Genomic DNA, 19,051 nt, shown 5'->3' on the forward strand with positions numbered 1-19,051 from the left:
CAAACACCAAAAGGTCTGTAAACAAAGTAGATTCAGAAGAGCTTTCTTTAGTTGAAGCTATATTAATAATGTGTTCCAGCAGTGAAAAAAATACAAATTAGTAGGGCATGTGTTTTATCATGATTTACTTTTTTTTTTTTATCATTTTTTGGTTTGAAGTCTTCAGAATATAGAGATTACCTATCATAATCTAGAACCGTTTTCAGTCTATGAGCTATAGCTAGTACAGTACAATCCTTGAATTACCTATCATAATCTAGAACGGTTTTCAGTCTATGAGCTATAGCTAGTACAGTACAATCCTTGAATTCTCTGAAGATTGTTTGCTGTATCAAATCATCAGTAGCCAAATCAACAGCAGCAGTAGCCTCATCCAGAACCAAAACTCTGGTTTCCTTCAGTAACGTTCTAGCCAGACATACCAACTGTCTTTGTCCTACACTGTAAACAATAACAATTTAACTTGTGAGTTATCTGTAGCATAGCTTTGCAGACATAAATCTTTGATTTTATTGTCATCATCACAAGTTCAACATTTGCCAAAAACCTAAAATATGTTCAAGTTATATCCATTTTTGTTTTAGGTTTAAAATTCACCAAATTGCTATTCTGTGTAATATTCATGATCTTGGTAATACCATTAATTTATAAATATTTCATAATTTTTTGTTGTCGAGTCTTTTATGGTCAACAATACTATGGGTTTTTCTCATTGTTGAAGGCAGTTCAGTTGCCTATTGAACTCTGGTGAATAGTTGTCTCATTGGCAATCATACCACATCTCCTTATTTTTCATGTCATATATACAGTTCCCCAGGTAAAAAAAAATGTAATAATGTAAAAGTTTTGATTTTGGTGAACAACATACTAACTGGTAATTGTGCCCTGGTTTTTTAAATCATCCAATGATGTTTGTACCTATATTGCCCCTCTAAATCATCCAATGATGTTTGTACCTATATTGCCCCTCTAAATCATCCAATGATGTTTGTACCTATATTGCCCCTCTCAATCAGATGAAAACCTATTTTACAGTGACATCACTTATAAGTTGAAGTTTTAATAAGGATGACCCTATGTTTATCCCAATACCTAAATAGGTATCTGCTGTTATCAATTGAATTATGTGTGTAAAATATAATCAGACAACGAACAACTAGTCATTTTTAATGCCATATTGTAAATTTTGAATGATAAATGTGTGTTGTTGGGCTGCTGTCTCATTAGATGATATTCAACATATTCTTTTGTTCATATAGTCACCTCAGATTTTGACCACCCTCTCCACATTGAAAATCCAATTTTCCAGGCAAATTATTTACACTTTCTCTAAGGTGAGCATGCTCCAGAGCAGTCCACAATTGATCATCACCATAGCAACAAAAAGGGTCAAGGTTGAGCCTCAGAGATCCAGAAAATAGGACAGGATCCTTTAATATATATATACAACCTTTTTTTTTTACAAAATAGTTTTTCCACATTCAATATAAATTATTTTCTAAAAAAAGTGTAATATTTATTGCTTCTTGACATAACATCAAAGTTTAAGATTTACAACTTTTTCCTAGACTAGAAACTTCATCATCAAATTACAAAATTACGTCAAATGAGAAAACCTTATTTCAAATCATGTTGACCAAAACACTTAATACTAATAATTCTCAATAATTCAAACCCTATTAACAGTAAATTATTAATTTACCTGAGGTAGAATTGTAACTTTTTCTCTTAGATCATGTAGACCAATGTTTTTTATATCGACTCCATCAATAGTGATGTCCCCACTGGCGGCCTCTATCAGACGGAAAAGAGCCAAAGCTAATGATGACTTCCCTGCTCCAGTTCTTCCAACAATGCCAATCTATATAATGACATTCTATTATAAATATATAACTAATTTAACATGAACATCATATAGACAAAGTAAAGTAACAGTAGAACTTGTCATAAAACAGTCTTCATTTATTTTTACAAACAATGCCTCATTGGTTTCAATTATAAATATTGTTACAACCATCATGAAGTGAACATCATATAGATAGAGTAAAGCAACAGTTGATCTTGCCATTAAACTGTCTTTCATTTATTTTTTTAAGAAAAATTGCCTTATCTATTTCATACATTTTTATTCTGTTGCAGAGAGACATTTTTCATGACATCAGAATTGAGCCCTACAATGCCCACGAATTTAGGAACAGCCAATTAAATTGTCATGAATTCAGGATTTTGAGATTTAATTCTATCATGATGCAGGACCTGATTTCATTGATTCTGGATTTGGCATTTATTATCTCAGGAATTTTGGACGAGACCCCCTCCTACACACCCTCTTCCTTGACATTACCTTTTCTCCATGATGTATTTTTAGATTAATTCCATGTAAAACCAGCTCTGTACCAGCTCTGTATCTCATTCTAAAGTCTGTAAAGATAATTTCACCTTTCTCTGGCCAGTTGTCAGGTGGTTTCTTTGTAGATCTCCAATTAGCCTAAAATCATTATTAAAGTATTCTTATTGCTGGAAATTGTGTTGGTTAAATTTTCATTTTATCAGTGATGATTTTAACAATGTTAGTGAGGTGTCAAAGTGGTCCAAATTGAATATAAAACAGAATTTGTAAAACGATTTGTCTTATTTTATCACACTGCAGTTCTGAGAAAATTATTAATTTATGATTTGTGTTAAAACATGCATCTTGGCATAATTGGTTTGAAGGTCAACTAGTTTTTGAGAACTGAATTTTAGAAGTCTTACATTAACTTACATGTGGAAGTTATTGTACCATAAATATCCTCTATGACTAAGATGGGGTAAATAGGAAAAGATGTTTACCTCTGAATCAATTTCTGTATATTCTTTTATCCTTTCTACACACACAATATTGCTCTGAAGGTCACTCATGTTTATCACAAGTAGATTCAGTATGTAAGTAGCCTAAAATATACAATGTCATATATGTACAGTATTTAAACAATACAATGTCATGAGTCTCATTATTGGACCTGAAGTGAATTCAGTATCAATATTATCAATTAGCTTGTAAGGCATTAACTTTGCTTTCATATATCACTATCACGCTCTCTACTATGGTCACTGCATAAAAATTGAGGTTGGTCAATTATAAAATCAGCCTTGTGTAATCTACTATCAGTTTGTCCCCAAATACTATGTTGTTTATGAATAGTATTGTATTATGTAAGCTACGGTAATGTGAATTTTCTTTAATATTTTAAAGAAATTGTTATTACAACTGACTGTATGATGTTTTCTCAAAAGGAGATAATTTTGGTATCTGCCTCAGAATGAAGTTTCATTTTCTTCAAACCTACTTTGATGCACATCTGCATGACTGACAAAATGACATCTATGTCATCACTTGAGAAATAAATGTGTTCCCTCCTTGTTTTTGAATGTATTTGTGTTGCTAAGTCTTTAGTTTTCTCTGTAGTATTTTGCCTGTTTATCTTCTTTCCTTTGAAATGTTTTTTCTGTTTTTGTTTAGATTTTTGATCTAATACTGCTTTGGTATATATATCAACTCCCCAATCCTCCTTTTTAATGCTTAAAAAAGGTGGTATGGGTGTGTAAATTAAAAATGATAAAATTTGTTAATACTTTGCCAAAATATTTTTTTTTTTTTTATATATGTTCAAAAATATAATAAAATGATAGGTAACTGTTCAAGCTACTGGTTGTGACAAAATGACACATGTTGTATGGATTATACAGGAAAAAACATCATTATGTGTTTAAAAGCTAAACTAAAATATAGAAATAATGCTCTATAATTTGCATATGTAAATACAAACCTGAATTGCGTAAACAACAGATAAACCAACAAAAGATCCATCCAAGTCAGAGTAAATGCTAAACAAAGCTGTTGCTATCACAAAGATGTTACCTAATAGTTCCAATCTGATACCAAGCCACCTAAAATTAAGGAATCATAGATTGAATAGTATCACTATATTTAGAGACAAGAGGCTGTCACAACGACAGCAAACCGGATTTATTAACATTTATTTGTGTCCTGGCAATATCACAAGAACCATTACTGATGAATGGTGAAAGTGAAAATCGTCAATATCAAATTTGACCTCCATTTTGACATCAGTATCAACATATTAAAATTTGAAAAGCTTAGATTGAATGGTTCATGAGTATTGCAACAACCTGAATGGAAACGCCATTTTACGATCTTTCAAGAACCATAACTCCTGAACAGTAAAAGTCAAAATCGTCATTATTGAACTTGACCTCTATTTTGTCATCAGTAACAACATATTAAAATTTCAAAAGCTTTGGTTGAATGGTTCATGAGAAAATGCACGGACACGACGGGAAAAACCATTTTTCAATCTTTCAAGAACCACAACTCCTGAACGGTAAAAGTCAAAATCGTCATTATTGAACTTGACCTCCATTTTGTCATCAGTAACAGCATATTAAAATTTCAGAAGCTTTGGTAGAACAGTTCATGCATAAATGCACGGACATGACTGGAAACTCCATTTTTCAATCTTTCAAGAACCATAACTCCTGAACGGTAAAAGTCAAATTTGTCATTACTGAACTTGACCTCCATTCTTTCATTAGTAACAACATATTAAAATTTGGGAAGCTTTGGTAGAACAGTTCATGCGTAAATGCACGGACAACTCCATTTTTCAATCTTTCAAGAACCATAACTCCTGAACGGTAAAAGTCAAAATCGCCATTATTGAACTTGACCTTCGTATAGTTGTCAGGAATAACATATTAAAATTTTAAAAGCTTTGTTTGAACGGTTCATGAGTTAATGCACGGACAACATTTGATTGCCGCCCGCCCCCGCCCGCCCGCCCGACCGCCCGACCGCCCGCCGTACATCCCCAAATCAATAACCGACATTTTTGTCACAAAAATCCGGTTAAAAAGTATTAGCAGTTTTAAATTTTGAATTAAATAAAAATATGTGGTATATATATATCTCATTGAGACAGCAATCCATTTATACAAATTTGTAAAGAGTTCCACAGAACCCAGTGTCTTGCCTACTTTATTAATGTAATTAATTTTTTAAGAACTTTAACTGGAGACTGTATGTAATGTTAACTGGAAAAAAAACTAAGTCCATATATAAGTCACATAAGGAAAAACTGGAAATATATTTTTACAAAATTTACTTCTTGATACTATCTTATGATCATAAACAAGCTTTTGTCCAAGTTTGGTAGAAATACAGGAGAGTTTAAGAAAGTTATTAAAATTCTAAAAACTTTAACCACAGAGTGAATGTCATGTTAGCTGGCAGAAAAACTAAGTCCATTTATCAGTCGAAAAGGGATAAACAGGATTTTTTTTTTACAAAATTTTCTTCTGAATACCATACTATTTTATGATCATACACAAGCTTCTGTCAAGTTTGGTAGAAATACAGAAGAGTTTAAGAAAGTTATTAAAATCTAAAAACTTTAACCACAGAGTGAATGTAATGTTAGCTGGCAGAAAAACAAAGTCCACTAAAAAGTCAAATACGGATAAATAGGACTTTTTTTTACAAAATTTATTTCTGGATACTATCTTACGATCATACACAAGCTTCTGTCCAAGTTTGGTACAAATAAAGGAAATTTTAAGAAAGTTATAAAAATTTTAAAACCTTTAACCACAGAGTGAATTTAATGTTTCCCGGCAGAAAAACTAAGTCCATTTATAAGTCAATTATGGATAAACAGGACTATTTTTTACAAAATTTATTTCTGGATACTATCTTATGATCATAAGAAAGTTATTAAAATTTCAAAAACTTTAACCACAGAGTGAATATTTGTGGACACTGTTGCCGCCGTTGACGGAATGTAGGATCGCTATGTCTTGCTTTTTCAACCGCAGTCGAAGGCTAAAAAAACAATCACTACATGCAAGACATCCAGAGGGCAGTGTTCAACAACTAACAGGTGTCTGTACAATATGTCAAGCTCCAAACCCACTTTAGTTCATCTGGTGAATATATCAATGTATTTGCTTTGCTTTGAGGCATACCCTTTCCCTGGATTAAAATATTTAATAAACATGGTCATGGATGGGGCCTCCCATAGACAACCCTTAACTAAAACTGATTGGCCTTACACATATCTGTATCCCTATAATTTCAATGGAAGTCTTAATTTTCCAAGTAATCTCTTTGTAATCAAATGTAAAAATCTAGTATTTCACTAACTGTGCACAAGTTTTTTGGCAAATGACTGAAGTTTAAAATTTTGCATAATTTCTGCAGCTGTTAAAGACATAGCATTATTCAATCTCCCACTTTTGTCCACTTGTCATCAATTGTCTTAGTTAAAAGGTTTAAATACTAAAAATATACATTAAAATTACCTTGCAGAATTGAAGAAAGCATAGTAGTAAACCATATTTTTATCCAGTCTCTTCAGAGCTTCATTCATAAATCTCTCTGAGGCTTTGTATGCCCTAATCACTATAGCACCAGCTATGGTCTCACTAAAGTGGTTAAAGACTGGTGATCTGTGTATAGATTCTAATCTCTTTAACTGACGGGAGGTAGGCAGGTAAAATCTCTACAAATAAATAAGTTTTAACAGATTGTTAGCAGATAGATGACATTAACAAATTAAATACACTAGCAATGGCAATATTTCCCCTTTCTTAAATATTTGGTTCCCAACTAAATGTATAAAAAATGTTTTTTATTATATAATGTATAAAAAAGATTTTTTCAGCATCATATTTTGGATAAAAAATATTCATGAATTCCAACATAAATAAATATTGATCCCACTCCATATTTCTAATTCGAATAATGATAAAATAAAATAAAAATTTTAATGAATAAATACATGTGATGTAGCAAAATAATGAAGTAAAATGACAACTAATTCTGTCCCCATACTTACCATGATTACTCCATAACAGATCATAAGAGGTACAACTGTGCTTAGTATTATTGGAGTATTGATACAGATGACTATAACTGTAGTTACTGCTAGATAAAGTGAGTTCAAAGTGATACGGAAGGTCAATGGCAGTGCCGTATCCATCATTTCTACATCACTTGAAAATCGGTTAATTATACGGCCCAGCGGTGTCGTATCGAAGAATCCCATTGGAGCTCTCATTATCTTGTCTAACATGTGTTGATGAATTTTTCCAGCTGCTTGAACCATTTTCACTGACACTAGGGTGGCATATATCAAAACAAAGGCAGCTACAATAAAATAAGAACAAAAAATAGGGTCTTCAATTTTCTTTAGGGAACCCATCCTGTATTTACCCATATAGATATATACAGAGTGACACAGCAAGTCAGATTAATTAACCTTGATATTATGTAGATCAGCAGATATTTCACTATAAAGAATATATATAACTGTCTTAATGAACAGTATTAGTAAGGTTTTGCTGCTTGACACTATAAGTCAATTCTGTTTTTAAAACTTTAAAGCATTTAGTAGCATGACATGATAATTTAAGTTAAACCTCAGCTCAAATATTATGAAATAGGTATACATGTAGTATCAAGTTCAAAATTTTAAGGTCATGTAAAACACATTTGATATTAAAAGGCCATGATATCGAATTTAAGGAAATGCCATGCAGGTTGATACAAGTGCAGAGAAAACCAATAAGCTCTAGTATTACCACAAATTGCTGTATGTTTTGAAGGGGCAGCCCCGATGTTCCGACACCCCGTTAGTCCGACACCCCATTGGTCCGACACCCCGCTAGTCCGACACCCCATTGGTCCGACGCCCCATTGATCCGACACACCAATAGTCCGACAATACAATTAATCCCGACCAATAGTAGTAAGCTGATACACAGAAATTTACTAGTTGTGAACCTAGTGTTAGACCAGTTTTTAGAGAGGAACCAGGGACACATCGATAGTACTGTTATGTAAATGTTTATCTTTACGATTTATTGATTGATTTTTGGTTGCTTAATGTCCAGTGGCAAATATTTCATGCATATTCAGGAGGAGAACAAGTTCACAATAAATACAATAGGTAGGTATTGTCACAACAAAGGCCATCTGGGATGATGGTCGGGGAAATTTGGACTGCCACTGGAAAATAAGGGTACATTGGATAGGGACAGAAATTTTGCCTTGCAACAGGCCACCTATGGACCACTCAAAGAGTTGTAGCATTATCTTTACGAGGAACAACATAAGATAACTTGCATACCGAAACTGTGAACACACACTTTCCACATCAATAAACTTGTCAATTAACCCGCTATTCGAACGGAATTGCTTACCCCTCACCCCTCCATTGCGGTTGATGCAAACAACAATCTTCAGCTTCAACTCAGTTGTCCTATCAGATAGATCTGTTGTATTTGAAATAAAAGTGAACACTAATTAAAGAATTTTGCGACTTAGATCAAGGGCTACCCCTAGAGTATCTATATAAAAGGCAACAAAAAATCGACCTATAAGTATATAAGAAAATAGGACAATACAAATGTTCAAGTAAAACAATCCCTATACAGTATTGTTAAGGGGCCAACTGAAACACGAATCCGGGTGCGGGAGTTTCTCGCTGCATTGAAGACCCATAAGTGGCCTTCGGCTGTTGTTTGTTCTTTGGTCTGATTGTTTTCTTTTTGACACATTTCCCATTTCCATACTCAATTGGACTATTAAATAAAAGTTGTTCAGAACAAAAAATCGCACTCACAACCTGAAATGTAACTAGGTGATCTGGAAGGATATAAACAACACTACAAAGAAAGTCTCATCAGAAGATCGTTATATTCTACTTGGTACCGGTATACATTGTGCAATTATAGTAGTTTCACGGAACCAAGAAAAAAAACCCAAGTACATGTATATTATTACAAAAAGCATCTAGCTAGGCAAGGTATCAAAATACAATGTATCAACAAAATAAATGCAGGTTCAAATATTGAATGTAATGTTATGGCAGTTCTGTGTTTGTTTTTATACGCCCGTCAAATGCAAACTTTTGACTGGACGTATTATGGTATACAAATGTCCGTCTGTCCGGCGTAAACATGTTGCATCGTAACTTGAGAACGACTCATCCAAATTTCATGAAACTTAACATAGTTGTTTTTTATGATAATAAAAAGATCTGTATACTTTTTCAATAAGATTAAAACTGTTTGAGTTACGGGACTTTGTAACTAAAACAGGGGTGTAATTTTTCACATGTCGCACCGTATCTCAAAAGCCATTTATGATTATTGCTTAAAACTTAACATATTTCTTAGTTTTATTGATCTAAAGATCTATATACTTTTTGTTTTTTTGGTAAAAATGGGGGGGGGGGGGGGGGGGGGGGAAGGTCACATGTCGCGCCGTATCTCAAAAACAATTTATGATTATTGCTTACAACTTTATACAATTCTTAGGTATATTCATGTAAAGATCTGTATACTTTTTGGTGATGATTCAAACTTTATTTTAGAGTTGTTGATTTTTATTTTTATAAAGAGGGGGCTCTCACATGTCACCCCATATGTATGAAACTATAATTTATGATAATTGATAAAAGTTCACACACAAGACGACGGACGTATCATGCGCTCATGGCGCAGCTGTTCATTAAACAAGTATTGCTGCGCATATCTACATACGCTGACGTCATCGAATGCAAAATGCAGTTCTTTATCGCTTCATATACCGTATACCGGGTTGTTTTTGCGGGGTGTAAATTTTCGCGGATAGAATAAAATCTCCAAATTAAATTCCGCAAGTGATCATGCAAAGGTATGATAAAAGTTATGAATCCGCCAAAATAACAACTTCCAAAATAATTCGCATGTATACCTTATTCAATGAAAATCGTGAATTGTTACACCCGCGAAAATAACCCGCTTTACGGTATATTGATATAACCAATAAAATGTCAAGAGCATATTTGTTTTAATGAAATTGAGAATGGAAATGGGGAATATGTCAAAGCGACAACCACCCAATCAAAGAGCATACAACATTTCTTTGTCAAAATGTTCAAACTTCTTGAGAAATATATATGAGTAAAAATCATGCATATCATAGTCATGATAATATAACGCATAATAGCGTTCGCAGGTACCTAGATGCATGGGTCGTCTTATTGACCATAATGCACGCGAATGCATTACAAGAATTGTATGCATGCTCCTTATTAACATAATGTTACGGAAGTACATGTACTTATACAGGCATTTTCCTTTTGAAAACTATCACCAGTTGTGTTTATATCTAGTAGTTTATAACATACATAGACAATAAATACTGTCACCTCATGACTACATAATTCAACTAATTCTAAAGAGCCTGTGTCGCTCACCTGCATTTACTGATGCTTAGAGAATCATGTAAAATAAGGTTAAAATCATAATTAATAGTATTAAATATTAGATATTATAATGATAACAAAAACTACAAAATGTCCGTAAAATTACAAACTCAGGGGCAGCAACCTAATAAGGGGTTGTCGGATTCGTCTGAAAATGTCAGGGCAGATAAATCTAAATCCAATAAACATTTTTGACACCTGTCAGATTTGCTCTAAATGCTTTAGTTTCATAGATATAAGCCAAAACTGCATTTTATCCTTATGTTCTATGTTTAGCCATGTCGGCCATGTTGTTTGGTAGGCGTGGTCATCGATCGGACACATGTTTTAAACTAGATACCCTAGTGATAATTGTGGCCACGTTTGGTTGAAATTGGGCCATTCAGATTCAGAGAAGAAGATTTTCGTTAAAGTGAACAGACGACGACAGACGCCGCACGCCAAGAGGTGAGAAAAGCTTAAGTACTTGACCTTTCAGGTCAGGTGAGCTAAAACTGTACCTGTTTATTAGCATATGATAGTCATATTACACGGAGTCTAATGAACAGCTTGATTATCATTGAATAGAATTAAGGAGTAGTTGATAACATAAATAATAATTTGAAGTAAAAGTTAAGAAATCAGAGGATAGTATTGTAACAAAATCGACGTTCCTCAATTAAAGTTTTTTATGATTTTGCTAATTTTCAGGTAGGCTTCAACAAGTGGATATATGAAACACCTTTTAGGAATTCATAAGCCAATTGCGTTTTTGAGTGTATCTGTATCTGTAGTGGTACGTGTAGAATCCTGTTTAGGCTTTTATACACGGTGGAGAAGAGCGCCGATGTTATGGGCGGTGTTCTTGTAGAGCGGTTTTAAATGCCTCTACAGAACCTGCATGCACAACTTTATCTGGTAGTTGGTTCCAGTAAATAGTTGTTTCCACAAAGAATGAATGTTTGTACTGTGGTTTGTTGCTATTTGGTACTTTAAGTCCTTTGGTGTTATTGATAACTTGACGTTCGATAATATTGTCAGTTTCACAGTTTGAATAAGTTTTGGCTTTTATTGTTCGTTTAGGTCTTGCTGGTATGACAAAATTGTCGGCTGGTAGAGCCGGCACCAGACCCTCAACCACCTTGTAAATCAGGATAAGACGGAGGCTGTGTCTTCTTTCCTCTAGCGTCTCCATTTCAAGTTGGCGTCTCATATTAGTTATCGACCCTGTTTCTCGACTCCTGTAGTTTTTCTTGATGAATCGTATGCCTCTGTTTTGGATACGTTCTAGTTTGTCAATATCCCCTTTCATGTATGGGTTCCAGATTGTTGCCCCATATTCCATTGTTGATCTTACTAGGGATATATATGCTACTTTCCTACATGCTTCTGGTACGTTCCTCAAGTTCCTCCGAAGAAAGCCCAAGGTGGCGTTGGCTTTCTTGCTGATGTTATTTATGTGGAAGCTCCATTTCAGATCGTTTGAGATTTGGAGTCCTAAGTAGGGGTTCACTTGTACTTCTTGTAGGATGTGTTTATTAAGCGTGTAGAATTTGTCTGCTTTTTTGTTTATGGATAGAACATAGCACTTTTTGGCGTTGAAACGCATTCCCCATTTGTCGGCCCAGATTTCTAGTTGTTCCAAATCTGTTTGTAGCTTTTGTTGGTCTTGGCTATTTTTAATTGTTCTGTATAATAAACAGTCGTCAGCAAATAGTCTTACTGATGATGTTACACTGTCTGGTAGGTCATTGATGTGGCATAGGAATAGGATTGGTCCTAAGACTGTGCCCTGGGGGACCCCAGAGTCAACTGTTGTTTCGCCAGATGATTCGCCTTCCACGATGGTTCTCATTGATCTTGCAGTTAGGAAGTTCTTAAGCCATTTGTGTGTATTTCCTTTTATTCCATACTGATCTAATTTATGTAATAATTTGTTGTGTGGTACTGTGTCGAAAGCTTTTGAAAAATCTAATATGCCTACGTCGATTTGATGTCCCTTGTCATGTTCTTGTAGGAAGTCGTTGATGGTAGTTATGAGTTGGGTTTCACATGAGTATCCTGACCTGAAGCCGTGGTTTAAGTTGGTTAGGATTTTGTTTTTTTCCAGATGTTTTAGGATATGCCTGCATACGATATGTTCTAGAATTTTGCTGATGACAGATGTTAGGGATACAGGTCTGTAGTTTTCTGCCAGGTGTTTGTCTCCTTTTTTGAAGATACTGGATATGTTTGCGTCTCTCCAGTCTTTTGGTAGTTCACCTGTGTCTAGCGAGCATTGCATTATGATTTGTAGGATGGGTGCGAGTTGTTCAGCACATTCCTTGAGTATACGGTTTGGGATGTTGTCTGGTCCAGAGGCTTTATTTGGGTTGGTGTTTTTAAGTAGTTTTTCCAGTCCCTTTTGGTCGATTGTTAATGGTGTTATATTGATTTTAGCTCGTATTCTTGTTGTTGGTAGGTTAGTGTCTGATGCATTTGCGTAGTTTAAGTTATATATATATATCATTATCTATGTTAAAAGTGTCGGACTTACGGGGTGTCGGACTAATGGGGTGTCGGACTATTGGGGTGTCGGACCAATGGAGTGTCGGACTAACGGGGTGTCGGAATATCGGGGCGACCCCGTTTTGAATACCATATGCCCTTTAGTAAAAATCTTTTGACTTACCCTGTATAATACCAAGTACCCCATATCCCAGTAAATAGTAGTTAGTTTGGTCTATGAACTTTTCCATACCAGTGTTGTTTTGATTGGTCAGATATTGATCATTAGTCCAGAAAGTCAACCAGAAGTTAGCATATACACTGGCAGCATGGTACATGGAAAACACAAACATTACTATAATGGATGCTCCTAGCCCTAGTGCTTTGGTGTAGGCTTTATACACTGGCCATTTTACCTGGAAAAAAACACCAACTTCCTATTAAAGAATGTACCATAATTTGGTTGTTTTTAGGTAGATTTCTTCTGCAATATTCTAAAAAATAAAACAATTGAAACAAACTAATGAACTTTATAGATTTTCACAATAATAGGAGTTATATAGAATCAACACGAATTCAAGAGTCATAATATACAGATATTTCACATTAATCTCAAATTTAGTACCATTAATAAAGTGGAAGATATTAAATTTCACCAAATCCCACAATGCAAGAATTATCAAACTAAGGTTAAGGCCAAAGAAGAAGCTTAGATAATGATAAAATATAACATTTTCCAAAGTAACAAGGATTTAACTAAATTAAATCATAACTGCAAATTGTTCATTGAAAGAAAATCCATTCCAATGAAAAAACCAAATTTATTCCTGGATTGTAAGAGACCGAAATCAAAATTATAGTTTCATTCATAGTTCTTTCAGATTTGTCTGGTAAATATGTCTGTTTTCAGACCCTTGGTGACAGCTACTGGTATGATCTTACCCCACCAGTCTCAGCCTGCTCATCATGTGTCAATCTTGTCTGCAGTAACAAGGCTGGGGTTTCTGCTATATACTCTTTCTTCTTTATTTCTTTATTTCTTAAACAATTGAATGTTAAATAAGTGTGAATTTCTAAATTATTTTTTTTACAAACTTAACTTCTTCAAACAAAACATTTAGTTCATTCAATTGTTAAAAGAATTTTAGTATACATGAATATCAATGAAGCAAATTGTAGGTCCACATCAACACCTTTGTAAATTATGTTTCCGCCTAATGAATCAAAGGCAGTTTTATTTTTAACTTTTATCCTCTGTCTGGTTTTGTAATGTTAAAAGTCCATATAACCAAGAACTGTACATTATACAATACAAAAAGAAAACCTCAGAATCATTTCAATATATTAATATTCTTACTGTTTTCTGATCAGACTTAGTGCTGGTTCATCAGAGGTCAGTCCATCTGAGGTCACTGATTCAACTTGTTCTAATATCATATTTCTTATTTGTTGAACTGTTAAAAAAATAGAGGTTATAATAATTTTAAAAAATTTAGGTTAAATTGTAAATAAAATATTTGATACTACTGTAGCAACTGTATATAATGTCACTTACTAATTGAATATAAAACCTGTTAGGTCTGGGTAGGTATGAAAGACTTTTTGTATAAGCAACAACTGGGTTATAGTTGTTAATTTCTGTAACATTTGATCTATTGTGGACTGAGTTGTCTCATTGGCAATCATACCACATCTTCTTTTTTTACATATATTCACATCACTTACAATCTTGGAAATATTTCCACTTGATTTAAAACACAGTGGGACAACATTTCCAGTCTATTGGACACCCTTCTCTAAATAAAATTTTAAATCTGAAACATCAACAGTAGGTTTTAAGTCACAGACACCATAGGTAAAACTTTCAATCTCTGACACCCTCCAGAATGATTACCAGTCTTTAATAACATCAATCAATATTTCCAGTTGTAATTCCTTGGCTTAGATATTCAGTCTCAGACACCCATAATGATTTGAAAGATTCCCAATTTTAGACAACCATGGGTTCAATTTCCAATCTGAAACCTGTTCAAAACTATCTTGCAATAGGTCTGCTAAACAAAAGTTAGTTAAAATCATATTTGCTCAGGATAAATTCCATTCTGCTATTGTCCATTTGAATATACATCTTACAATTTCTTTTTTTATACTCAACAATTAGCCTACACAACGGCTATTTATGTTTTTAATTTCCATGAGTTAAAACCTGATAATTAGGTCAATCTGAAATCAGCCATTCCATAAGACAAATAAAATGCAGTAAACTATTCTAAACACTTAATTTTTCACAATACTTACTTTCTGGGTCATCAATAGCTTCATCATTTTCTTCTATAAAATACTGTTTCAGAAAGTGAGCAAATGGGCCGTCATGGTTGATTAAATCTTCATAGGTTCCAACTTCCGTAATTCTACCATTAGTCATTACAATTATGTGGTCTACCATTGGTAACCAATGGATACCATGTGTTACAAGTAAACGTGTCTATAATAAAATATATATGTATTCTGGATTTTTCAATTCTTCCGTTTCCAAGTACATTTTAAATCAAAACATTCAAGGGGGTCAAAAATGTTGCTATCTTCTATCAGCTCAGTTATAAAAGTGTGTTCTGTAAGGATCAAATACTATATATTGTGACCAAGCACATTATAATCTGACAGTGCTGATCTATTTTCAAAGTCTGGTATGTTAGTAAAGCAGTAATACGTTACCCTGAATATGGCTGTAATATTTGTCACTTGATGTTGACACAATCCACTTCACCTTGTATTATTGGCATGTAAAATATGATGAGACAACAGTTCATAGTTTGAAGAATAGTAACAACTACCATAAACTATAAATGAACTCATTATAGCACAACCAACATATCATAAATTTGATTATCTCCCCTGTTGAAAAGGATTATACTTCTTAATGAATATCCTCAGGTAGTGTTGTACAGCTGTTAAAAGTTTCATCAATATCTGTTCACCAGTTTAGGAGAACTTGTACTTACAAATAAAATGGACAAACAGGGTGATTTCTATATATACATAAAAATTTCTTTGCAGAGAATTATTATCCATTGACGGATATGGTTGTCAGGAATATCAAAATAAATAGAGATTTTTGTAACAAAGAGTATACCTTATTTTTCAGCAAGCCTTTGTTTCCAATTACTTTTTCAAAGATATGTTTGCCAACATGAGCATCAACAGCACTTAGAGGGTCGTCCATCAGATAAACATCAGAATTACTATATACAGCTCTTGCCAAACTAACTCTCTGCTTCTGTCCTCCACTTAGATTGATACCCTAAAATATCCAAGAAATATGCTTAAAATGTAGCACTAAACGGAGAAAAGTTGGACCAGGAAATCTCTGGTTGTGTATTGGAGGTTGGATACCAAGTTTGGAGAACCTTAACATTGTTAAAATTGAGAATGGAAATGGGGAATGTGTCAAAGCGACAACAAACAGACCATAGAGCAGACAACAGCCGAAGTCCACCAATGGGTCTTCAATGTAGCAAGAAACTCTCGTTAGTTTTCTTTTCTTCTTGCTTTTAAAATGTACAAGTATTCTGCATTTAAGGATGCTTGCTTGTCATGTTTTGGAATTTTTGGCAGATTTTCAAAATCCTCTGGTTTTATCCATTTGAATGCCTTGAAAAAAATTGTCAATGGACAACCATTTTTCTTTTTATAAATCTTTTACATGTATAATTATAAGCCATTTGTAAAAGTCTTATAAAATCTTATTCATTTTTTGATAGTTTTTGAGAACTAATTTAACTGGACAATGATAAAGCTATGAAAAATCAAGAGAGAACATTTTCTCGCCAAAATTCCAATGGCTAATATCTCGAAAACAAGCACATTGACCCCTATATTTTTTGTCTTTTTTGATTCCTCAATTAGTCCCCTATCAATATAGACTAGTGTTATGGAAAGGTATTTATTTTGAAACTGAGCAGGAAACTTCCTTTTAAAAGCACATCATCTGATTTCTAAATTATAGTCTTGACCAGTACACTTATTCTTTACACATATTTCCATCAGATCTACAATTTGTGGAATCAAGTGCTGGTCAAAACAACTGTGTATGTATTACCATAACAATTACTGTGCTGTAAGTCATGTTTAACTAATTTTACCTTTTCACCTATTTCTGTTAGATCTCTGCCTGGTAAAAGGTCAAGGTCAGAGGTCATAGCACATGCCTCTAGCACTCTTTTATACTTTTTTTGCATGAATGTTTTTCCAAATAATATGTTGTCCATCAATGTGGCATTCTGTATCCATGCTTCCTGTGGTACATATGCCACTGAGCCCTTCAAAGAAATAGTAAAATCAACTGTCTGAGTTTTACAATTAAAGTAAATCCTTTTCAAAAATGTTCAGTAAGTAATCAATCGTTGTTTAACATTTTTGTTTTAAGGAACCTTGTATTGTTGGTTTATTGTTCCTTTGATGTATGCATGTACCTGGCATCTTTTTTGATAATATACACTACCACAACCATCATTCTCCTAAAATATCTATAAATGTTTGTTTATAATCTTTTGTTTTAACATTAAAGCTTAATAGTATATTTTGATACAGGCTATTGACAAAAAATTGTACTTTTTGAATATGAAAAGGATTTGAAAGTTACCTTATTAAATGGGGAATGTATCCAAGGGACACAGATGATGCCCCTGCTTGCCCCATCTTATAAAGTTATAAAGGGACATAACTGAAGAATAGCAAAAGTGAAGCTACCCAAATTTGTACTTGATCTGAGTTTTGTGGTAATAAGCATTGTGTATAAGTTTCATAAGCAGATTGATACGACCGCAGAGGTCAAACTCTGAACAATTGGGGCCAGTATGGACACAACATTCAAGCTTGATACATCTCTGAATTTGGATTGTGATATTTGACACAGCATAGGTTTCTGACACAGAATGAATGTGGTCTAATCAACTTAAAATATCTAAATTTACCTAATATAGTCCAATATCCAAAATATAAATACATGTTTAGATTCAGCATATCAAAGAACCCAATATTTCAATTTTTGTTAAAATCAAACAAAATTAATTTTGGACCCTTTGGACCTTAATGTAGACCAATTTGATAGCGGGACCAAAAATTGAAAATCTAAAAACACAGTTAGGTCTGGCATATCAAAGAACCACAATAATTCGATTTTTGATGAAATCAAACAAAGTTTAATTTTGGACCCTTTTGACCTCAATGTGGATGGACCAATTTGATAACAGGGCCTAAAAATCAAAAATCTAAATACATAATTAGATTAAGCATATCAAAGAACCCATATGTTCAATTTTTGTTCAAATCAAAGTTTAATTTTGGACCCCAAAACTGGGCCCATAATCAAAAATTTAAATACATGTTTAGATTCAGCATATCAATGAACCCCAAGAACTCAATTTTTGTTGAAATCAAATTAAGTTTAATTTTGGAACCTCCGGACCTTAATGTAGAACAATTTGAAAACTGGACCCAGTATTAAAAATCTAAATTCAGCATATCAAAGAACCTCAACAATTCAATTTTTGATAAAATCAAACAAAATTTAATTTTGGACCCTTTGGACCTCATGCAGATCAATTTAAAAACGGGCCCAAATTCCAAAAAACTTAATTCAAGGTTTGATACAGCATATTAAAGAACCCCAAGAATTCCCCATTGAAATTGGTCAAGAAATAAGCAATTTATACAAAGTATTAGAAAAGTATTACCTTAAGTGCTACACTGCCATCAATTTTCAACATCTCCCCCAGTGTTGCAGAAAATAGTGAAGACTTGCCTGCCCCAACATGACCTACAACTGCTACCAGCTGTCCATCAGGTATTGTAAGGTTTATGCTACAACAAAGGGAGTGCTATTCAAATACAGTGAAACCCATCTAAAATCTTATGGGATTGAAAATTTTGTTATGAATAGACAGATGTTCAATTAACACCTGCATGTTTTTAAATAAAATTACTTAAAGACTGCAGTTTACATGATAATTTGGTGAAGTCATTGTATTTGAGATATATATTCATTAAAGTTTTGTATCATTTCTTTATTCGTTAAATCATTAATAGATCAATGGTTTTTCTTCTGTTTCAAAGGTTTATCTTACTTCTTTTTACTTACTCTCTCAGTGTAGACTGTGGATTTTCTTTATCCCATGTAAATGTACCTCGCTGAATTTTAATGGCATAATCTAAAAGGAAAGAAAAATATGTGGTCTTCTTTACTGCATATATATATATAAAATAATCTTACA

The 19,051-nt window shown here is 33.4% G+C and overlaps 1 protein-coding gene across 1 annotated transcript in view; it reads right to left on the minus strand.

Moving 5' to 3' along the window:
- The window catches only part of LOC139511430 (multidrug resistance-associated protein 1-like), a 57,104-nt gene that overhangs the window by 2,437 nt on the left and 35,616 nt on the right, over nt 1–19,051 (minus strand). The window contains exons 14-29 of the mRNA XM_071298175.1: nt 18,919–18,988; nt 18,515–18,641; nt 16,922–17,098; nt 15,913–16,080; nt 15,078–15,264; nt 14,137–14,233; nt 13,722–13,818; nt 12,964–13,195; nt 6,897–7,207; nt 6,361–6,560; nt 3,810–3,930; nt 2,833–2,934; nt 2,345–2,488; nt 1,703–1,861; nt 1,264–1,430; nt 247–441 (exon numbers count right to left, since the gene is read on the minus strand). Coding sequence (XP_071154276.1) covers nt 247–441; nt 1,264–1,430; nt 1,703–1,861; nt 2,345–2,488; nt 2,833–2,934; nt 3,810–3,930; nt 6,361–6,560; nt 6,897–7,207; nt 12,964–13,195; nt 13,722–13,818; nt 14,137–14,233; nt 15,078–15,264; nt 15,913–16,080; nt 16,922–17,098; nt 18,515–18,641; nt 18,919–18,988 — 2,554 coding nt within the window. The remainder of the gene's footprint in view (nt 1–246; nt 442–1,263; nt 1,431–1,702; nt 1,862–2,344; nt 2,489–2,832; nt 2,935–3,809; nt 3,931–6,360; nt 6,561–6,896; nt 7,208–12,963; nt 13,196–13,721; nt 13,819–14,136; nt 14,234–15,077; nt 15,265–15,912; nt 16,081–16,921; nt 17,099–18,514; nt 18,642–18,918; nt 18,989–19,051) is intronic.

Source organism: Mytilus edulis, chromosome 2 (genome assembly GCF_963676685.1).
Source record: "Mytilus edulis chromosome 2, xbMytEdul2.2, whole genome shotgun sequence".
Classification (NCBI taxonomy): Eukaryota; Metazoa; Mollusca; class Bivalvia; order Mytilida; family Mytilidae; genus Mytilus; species Mytilus edulis.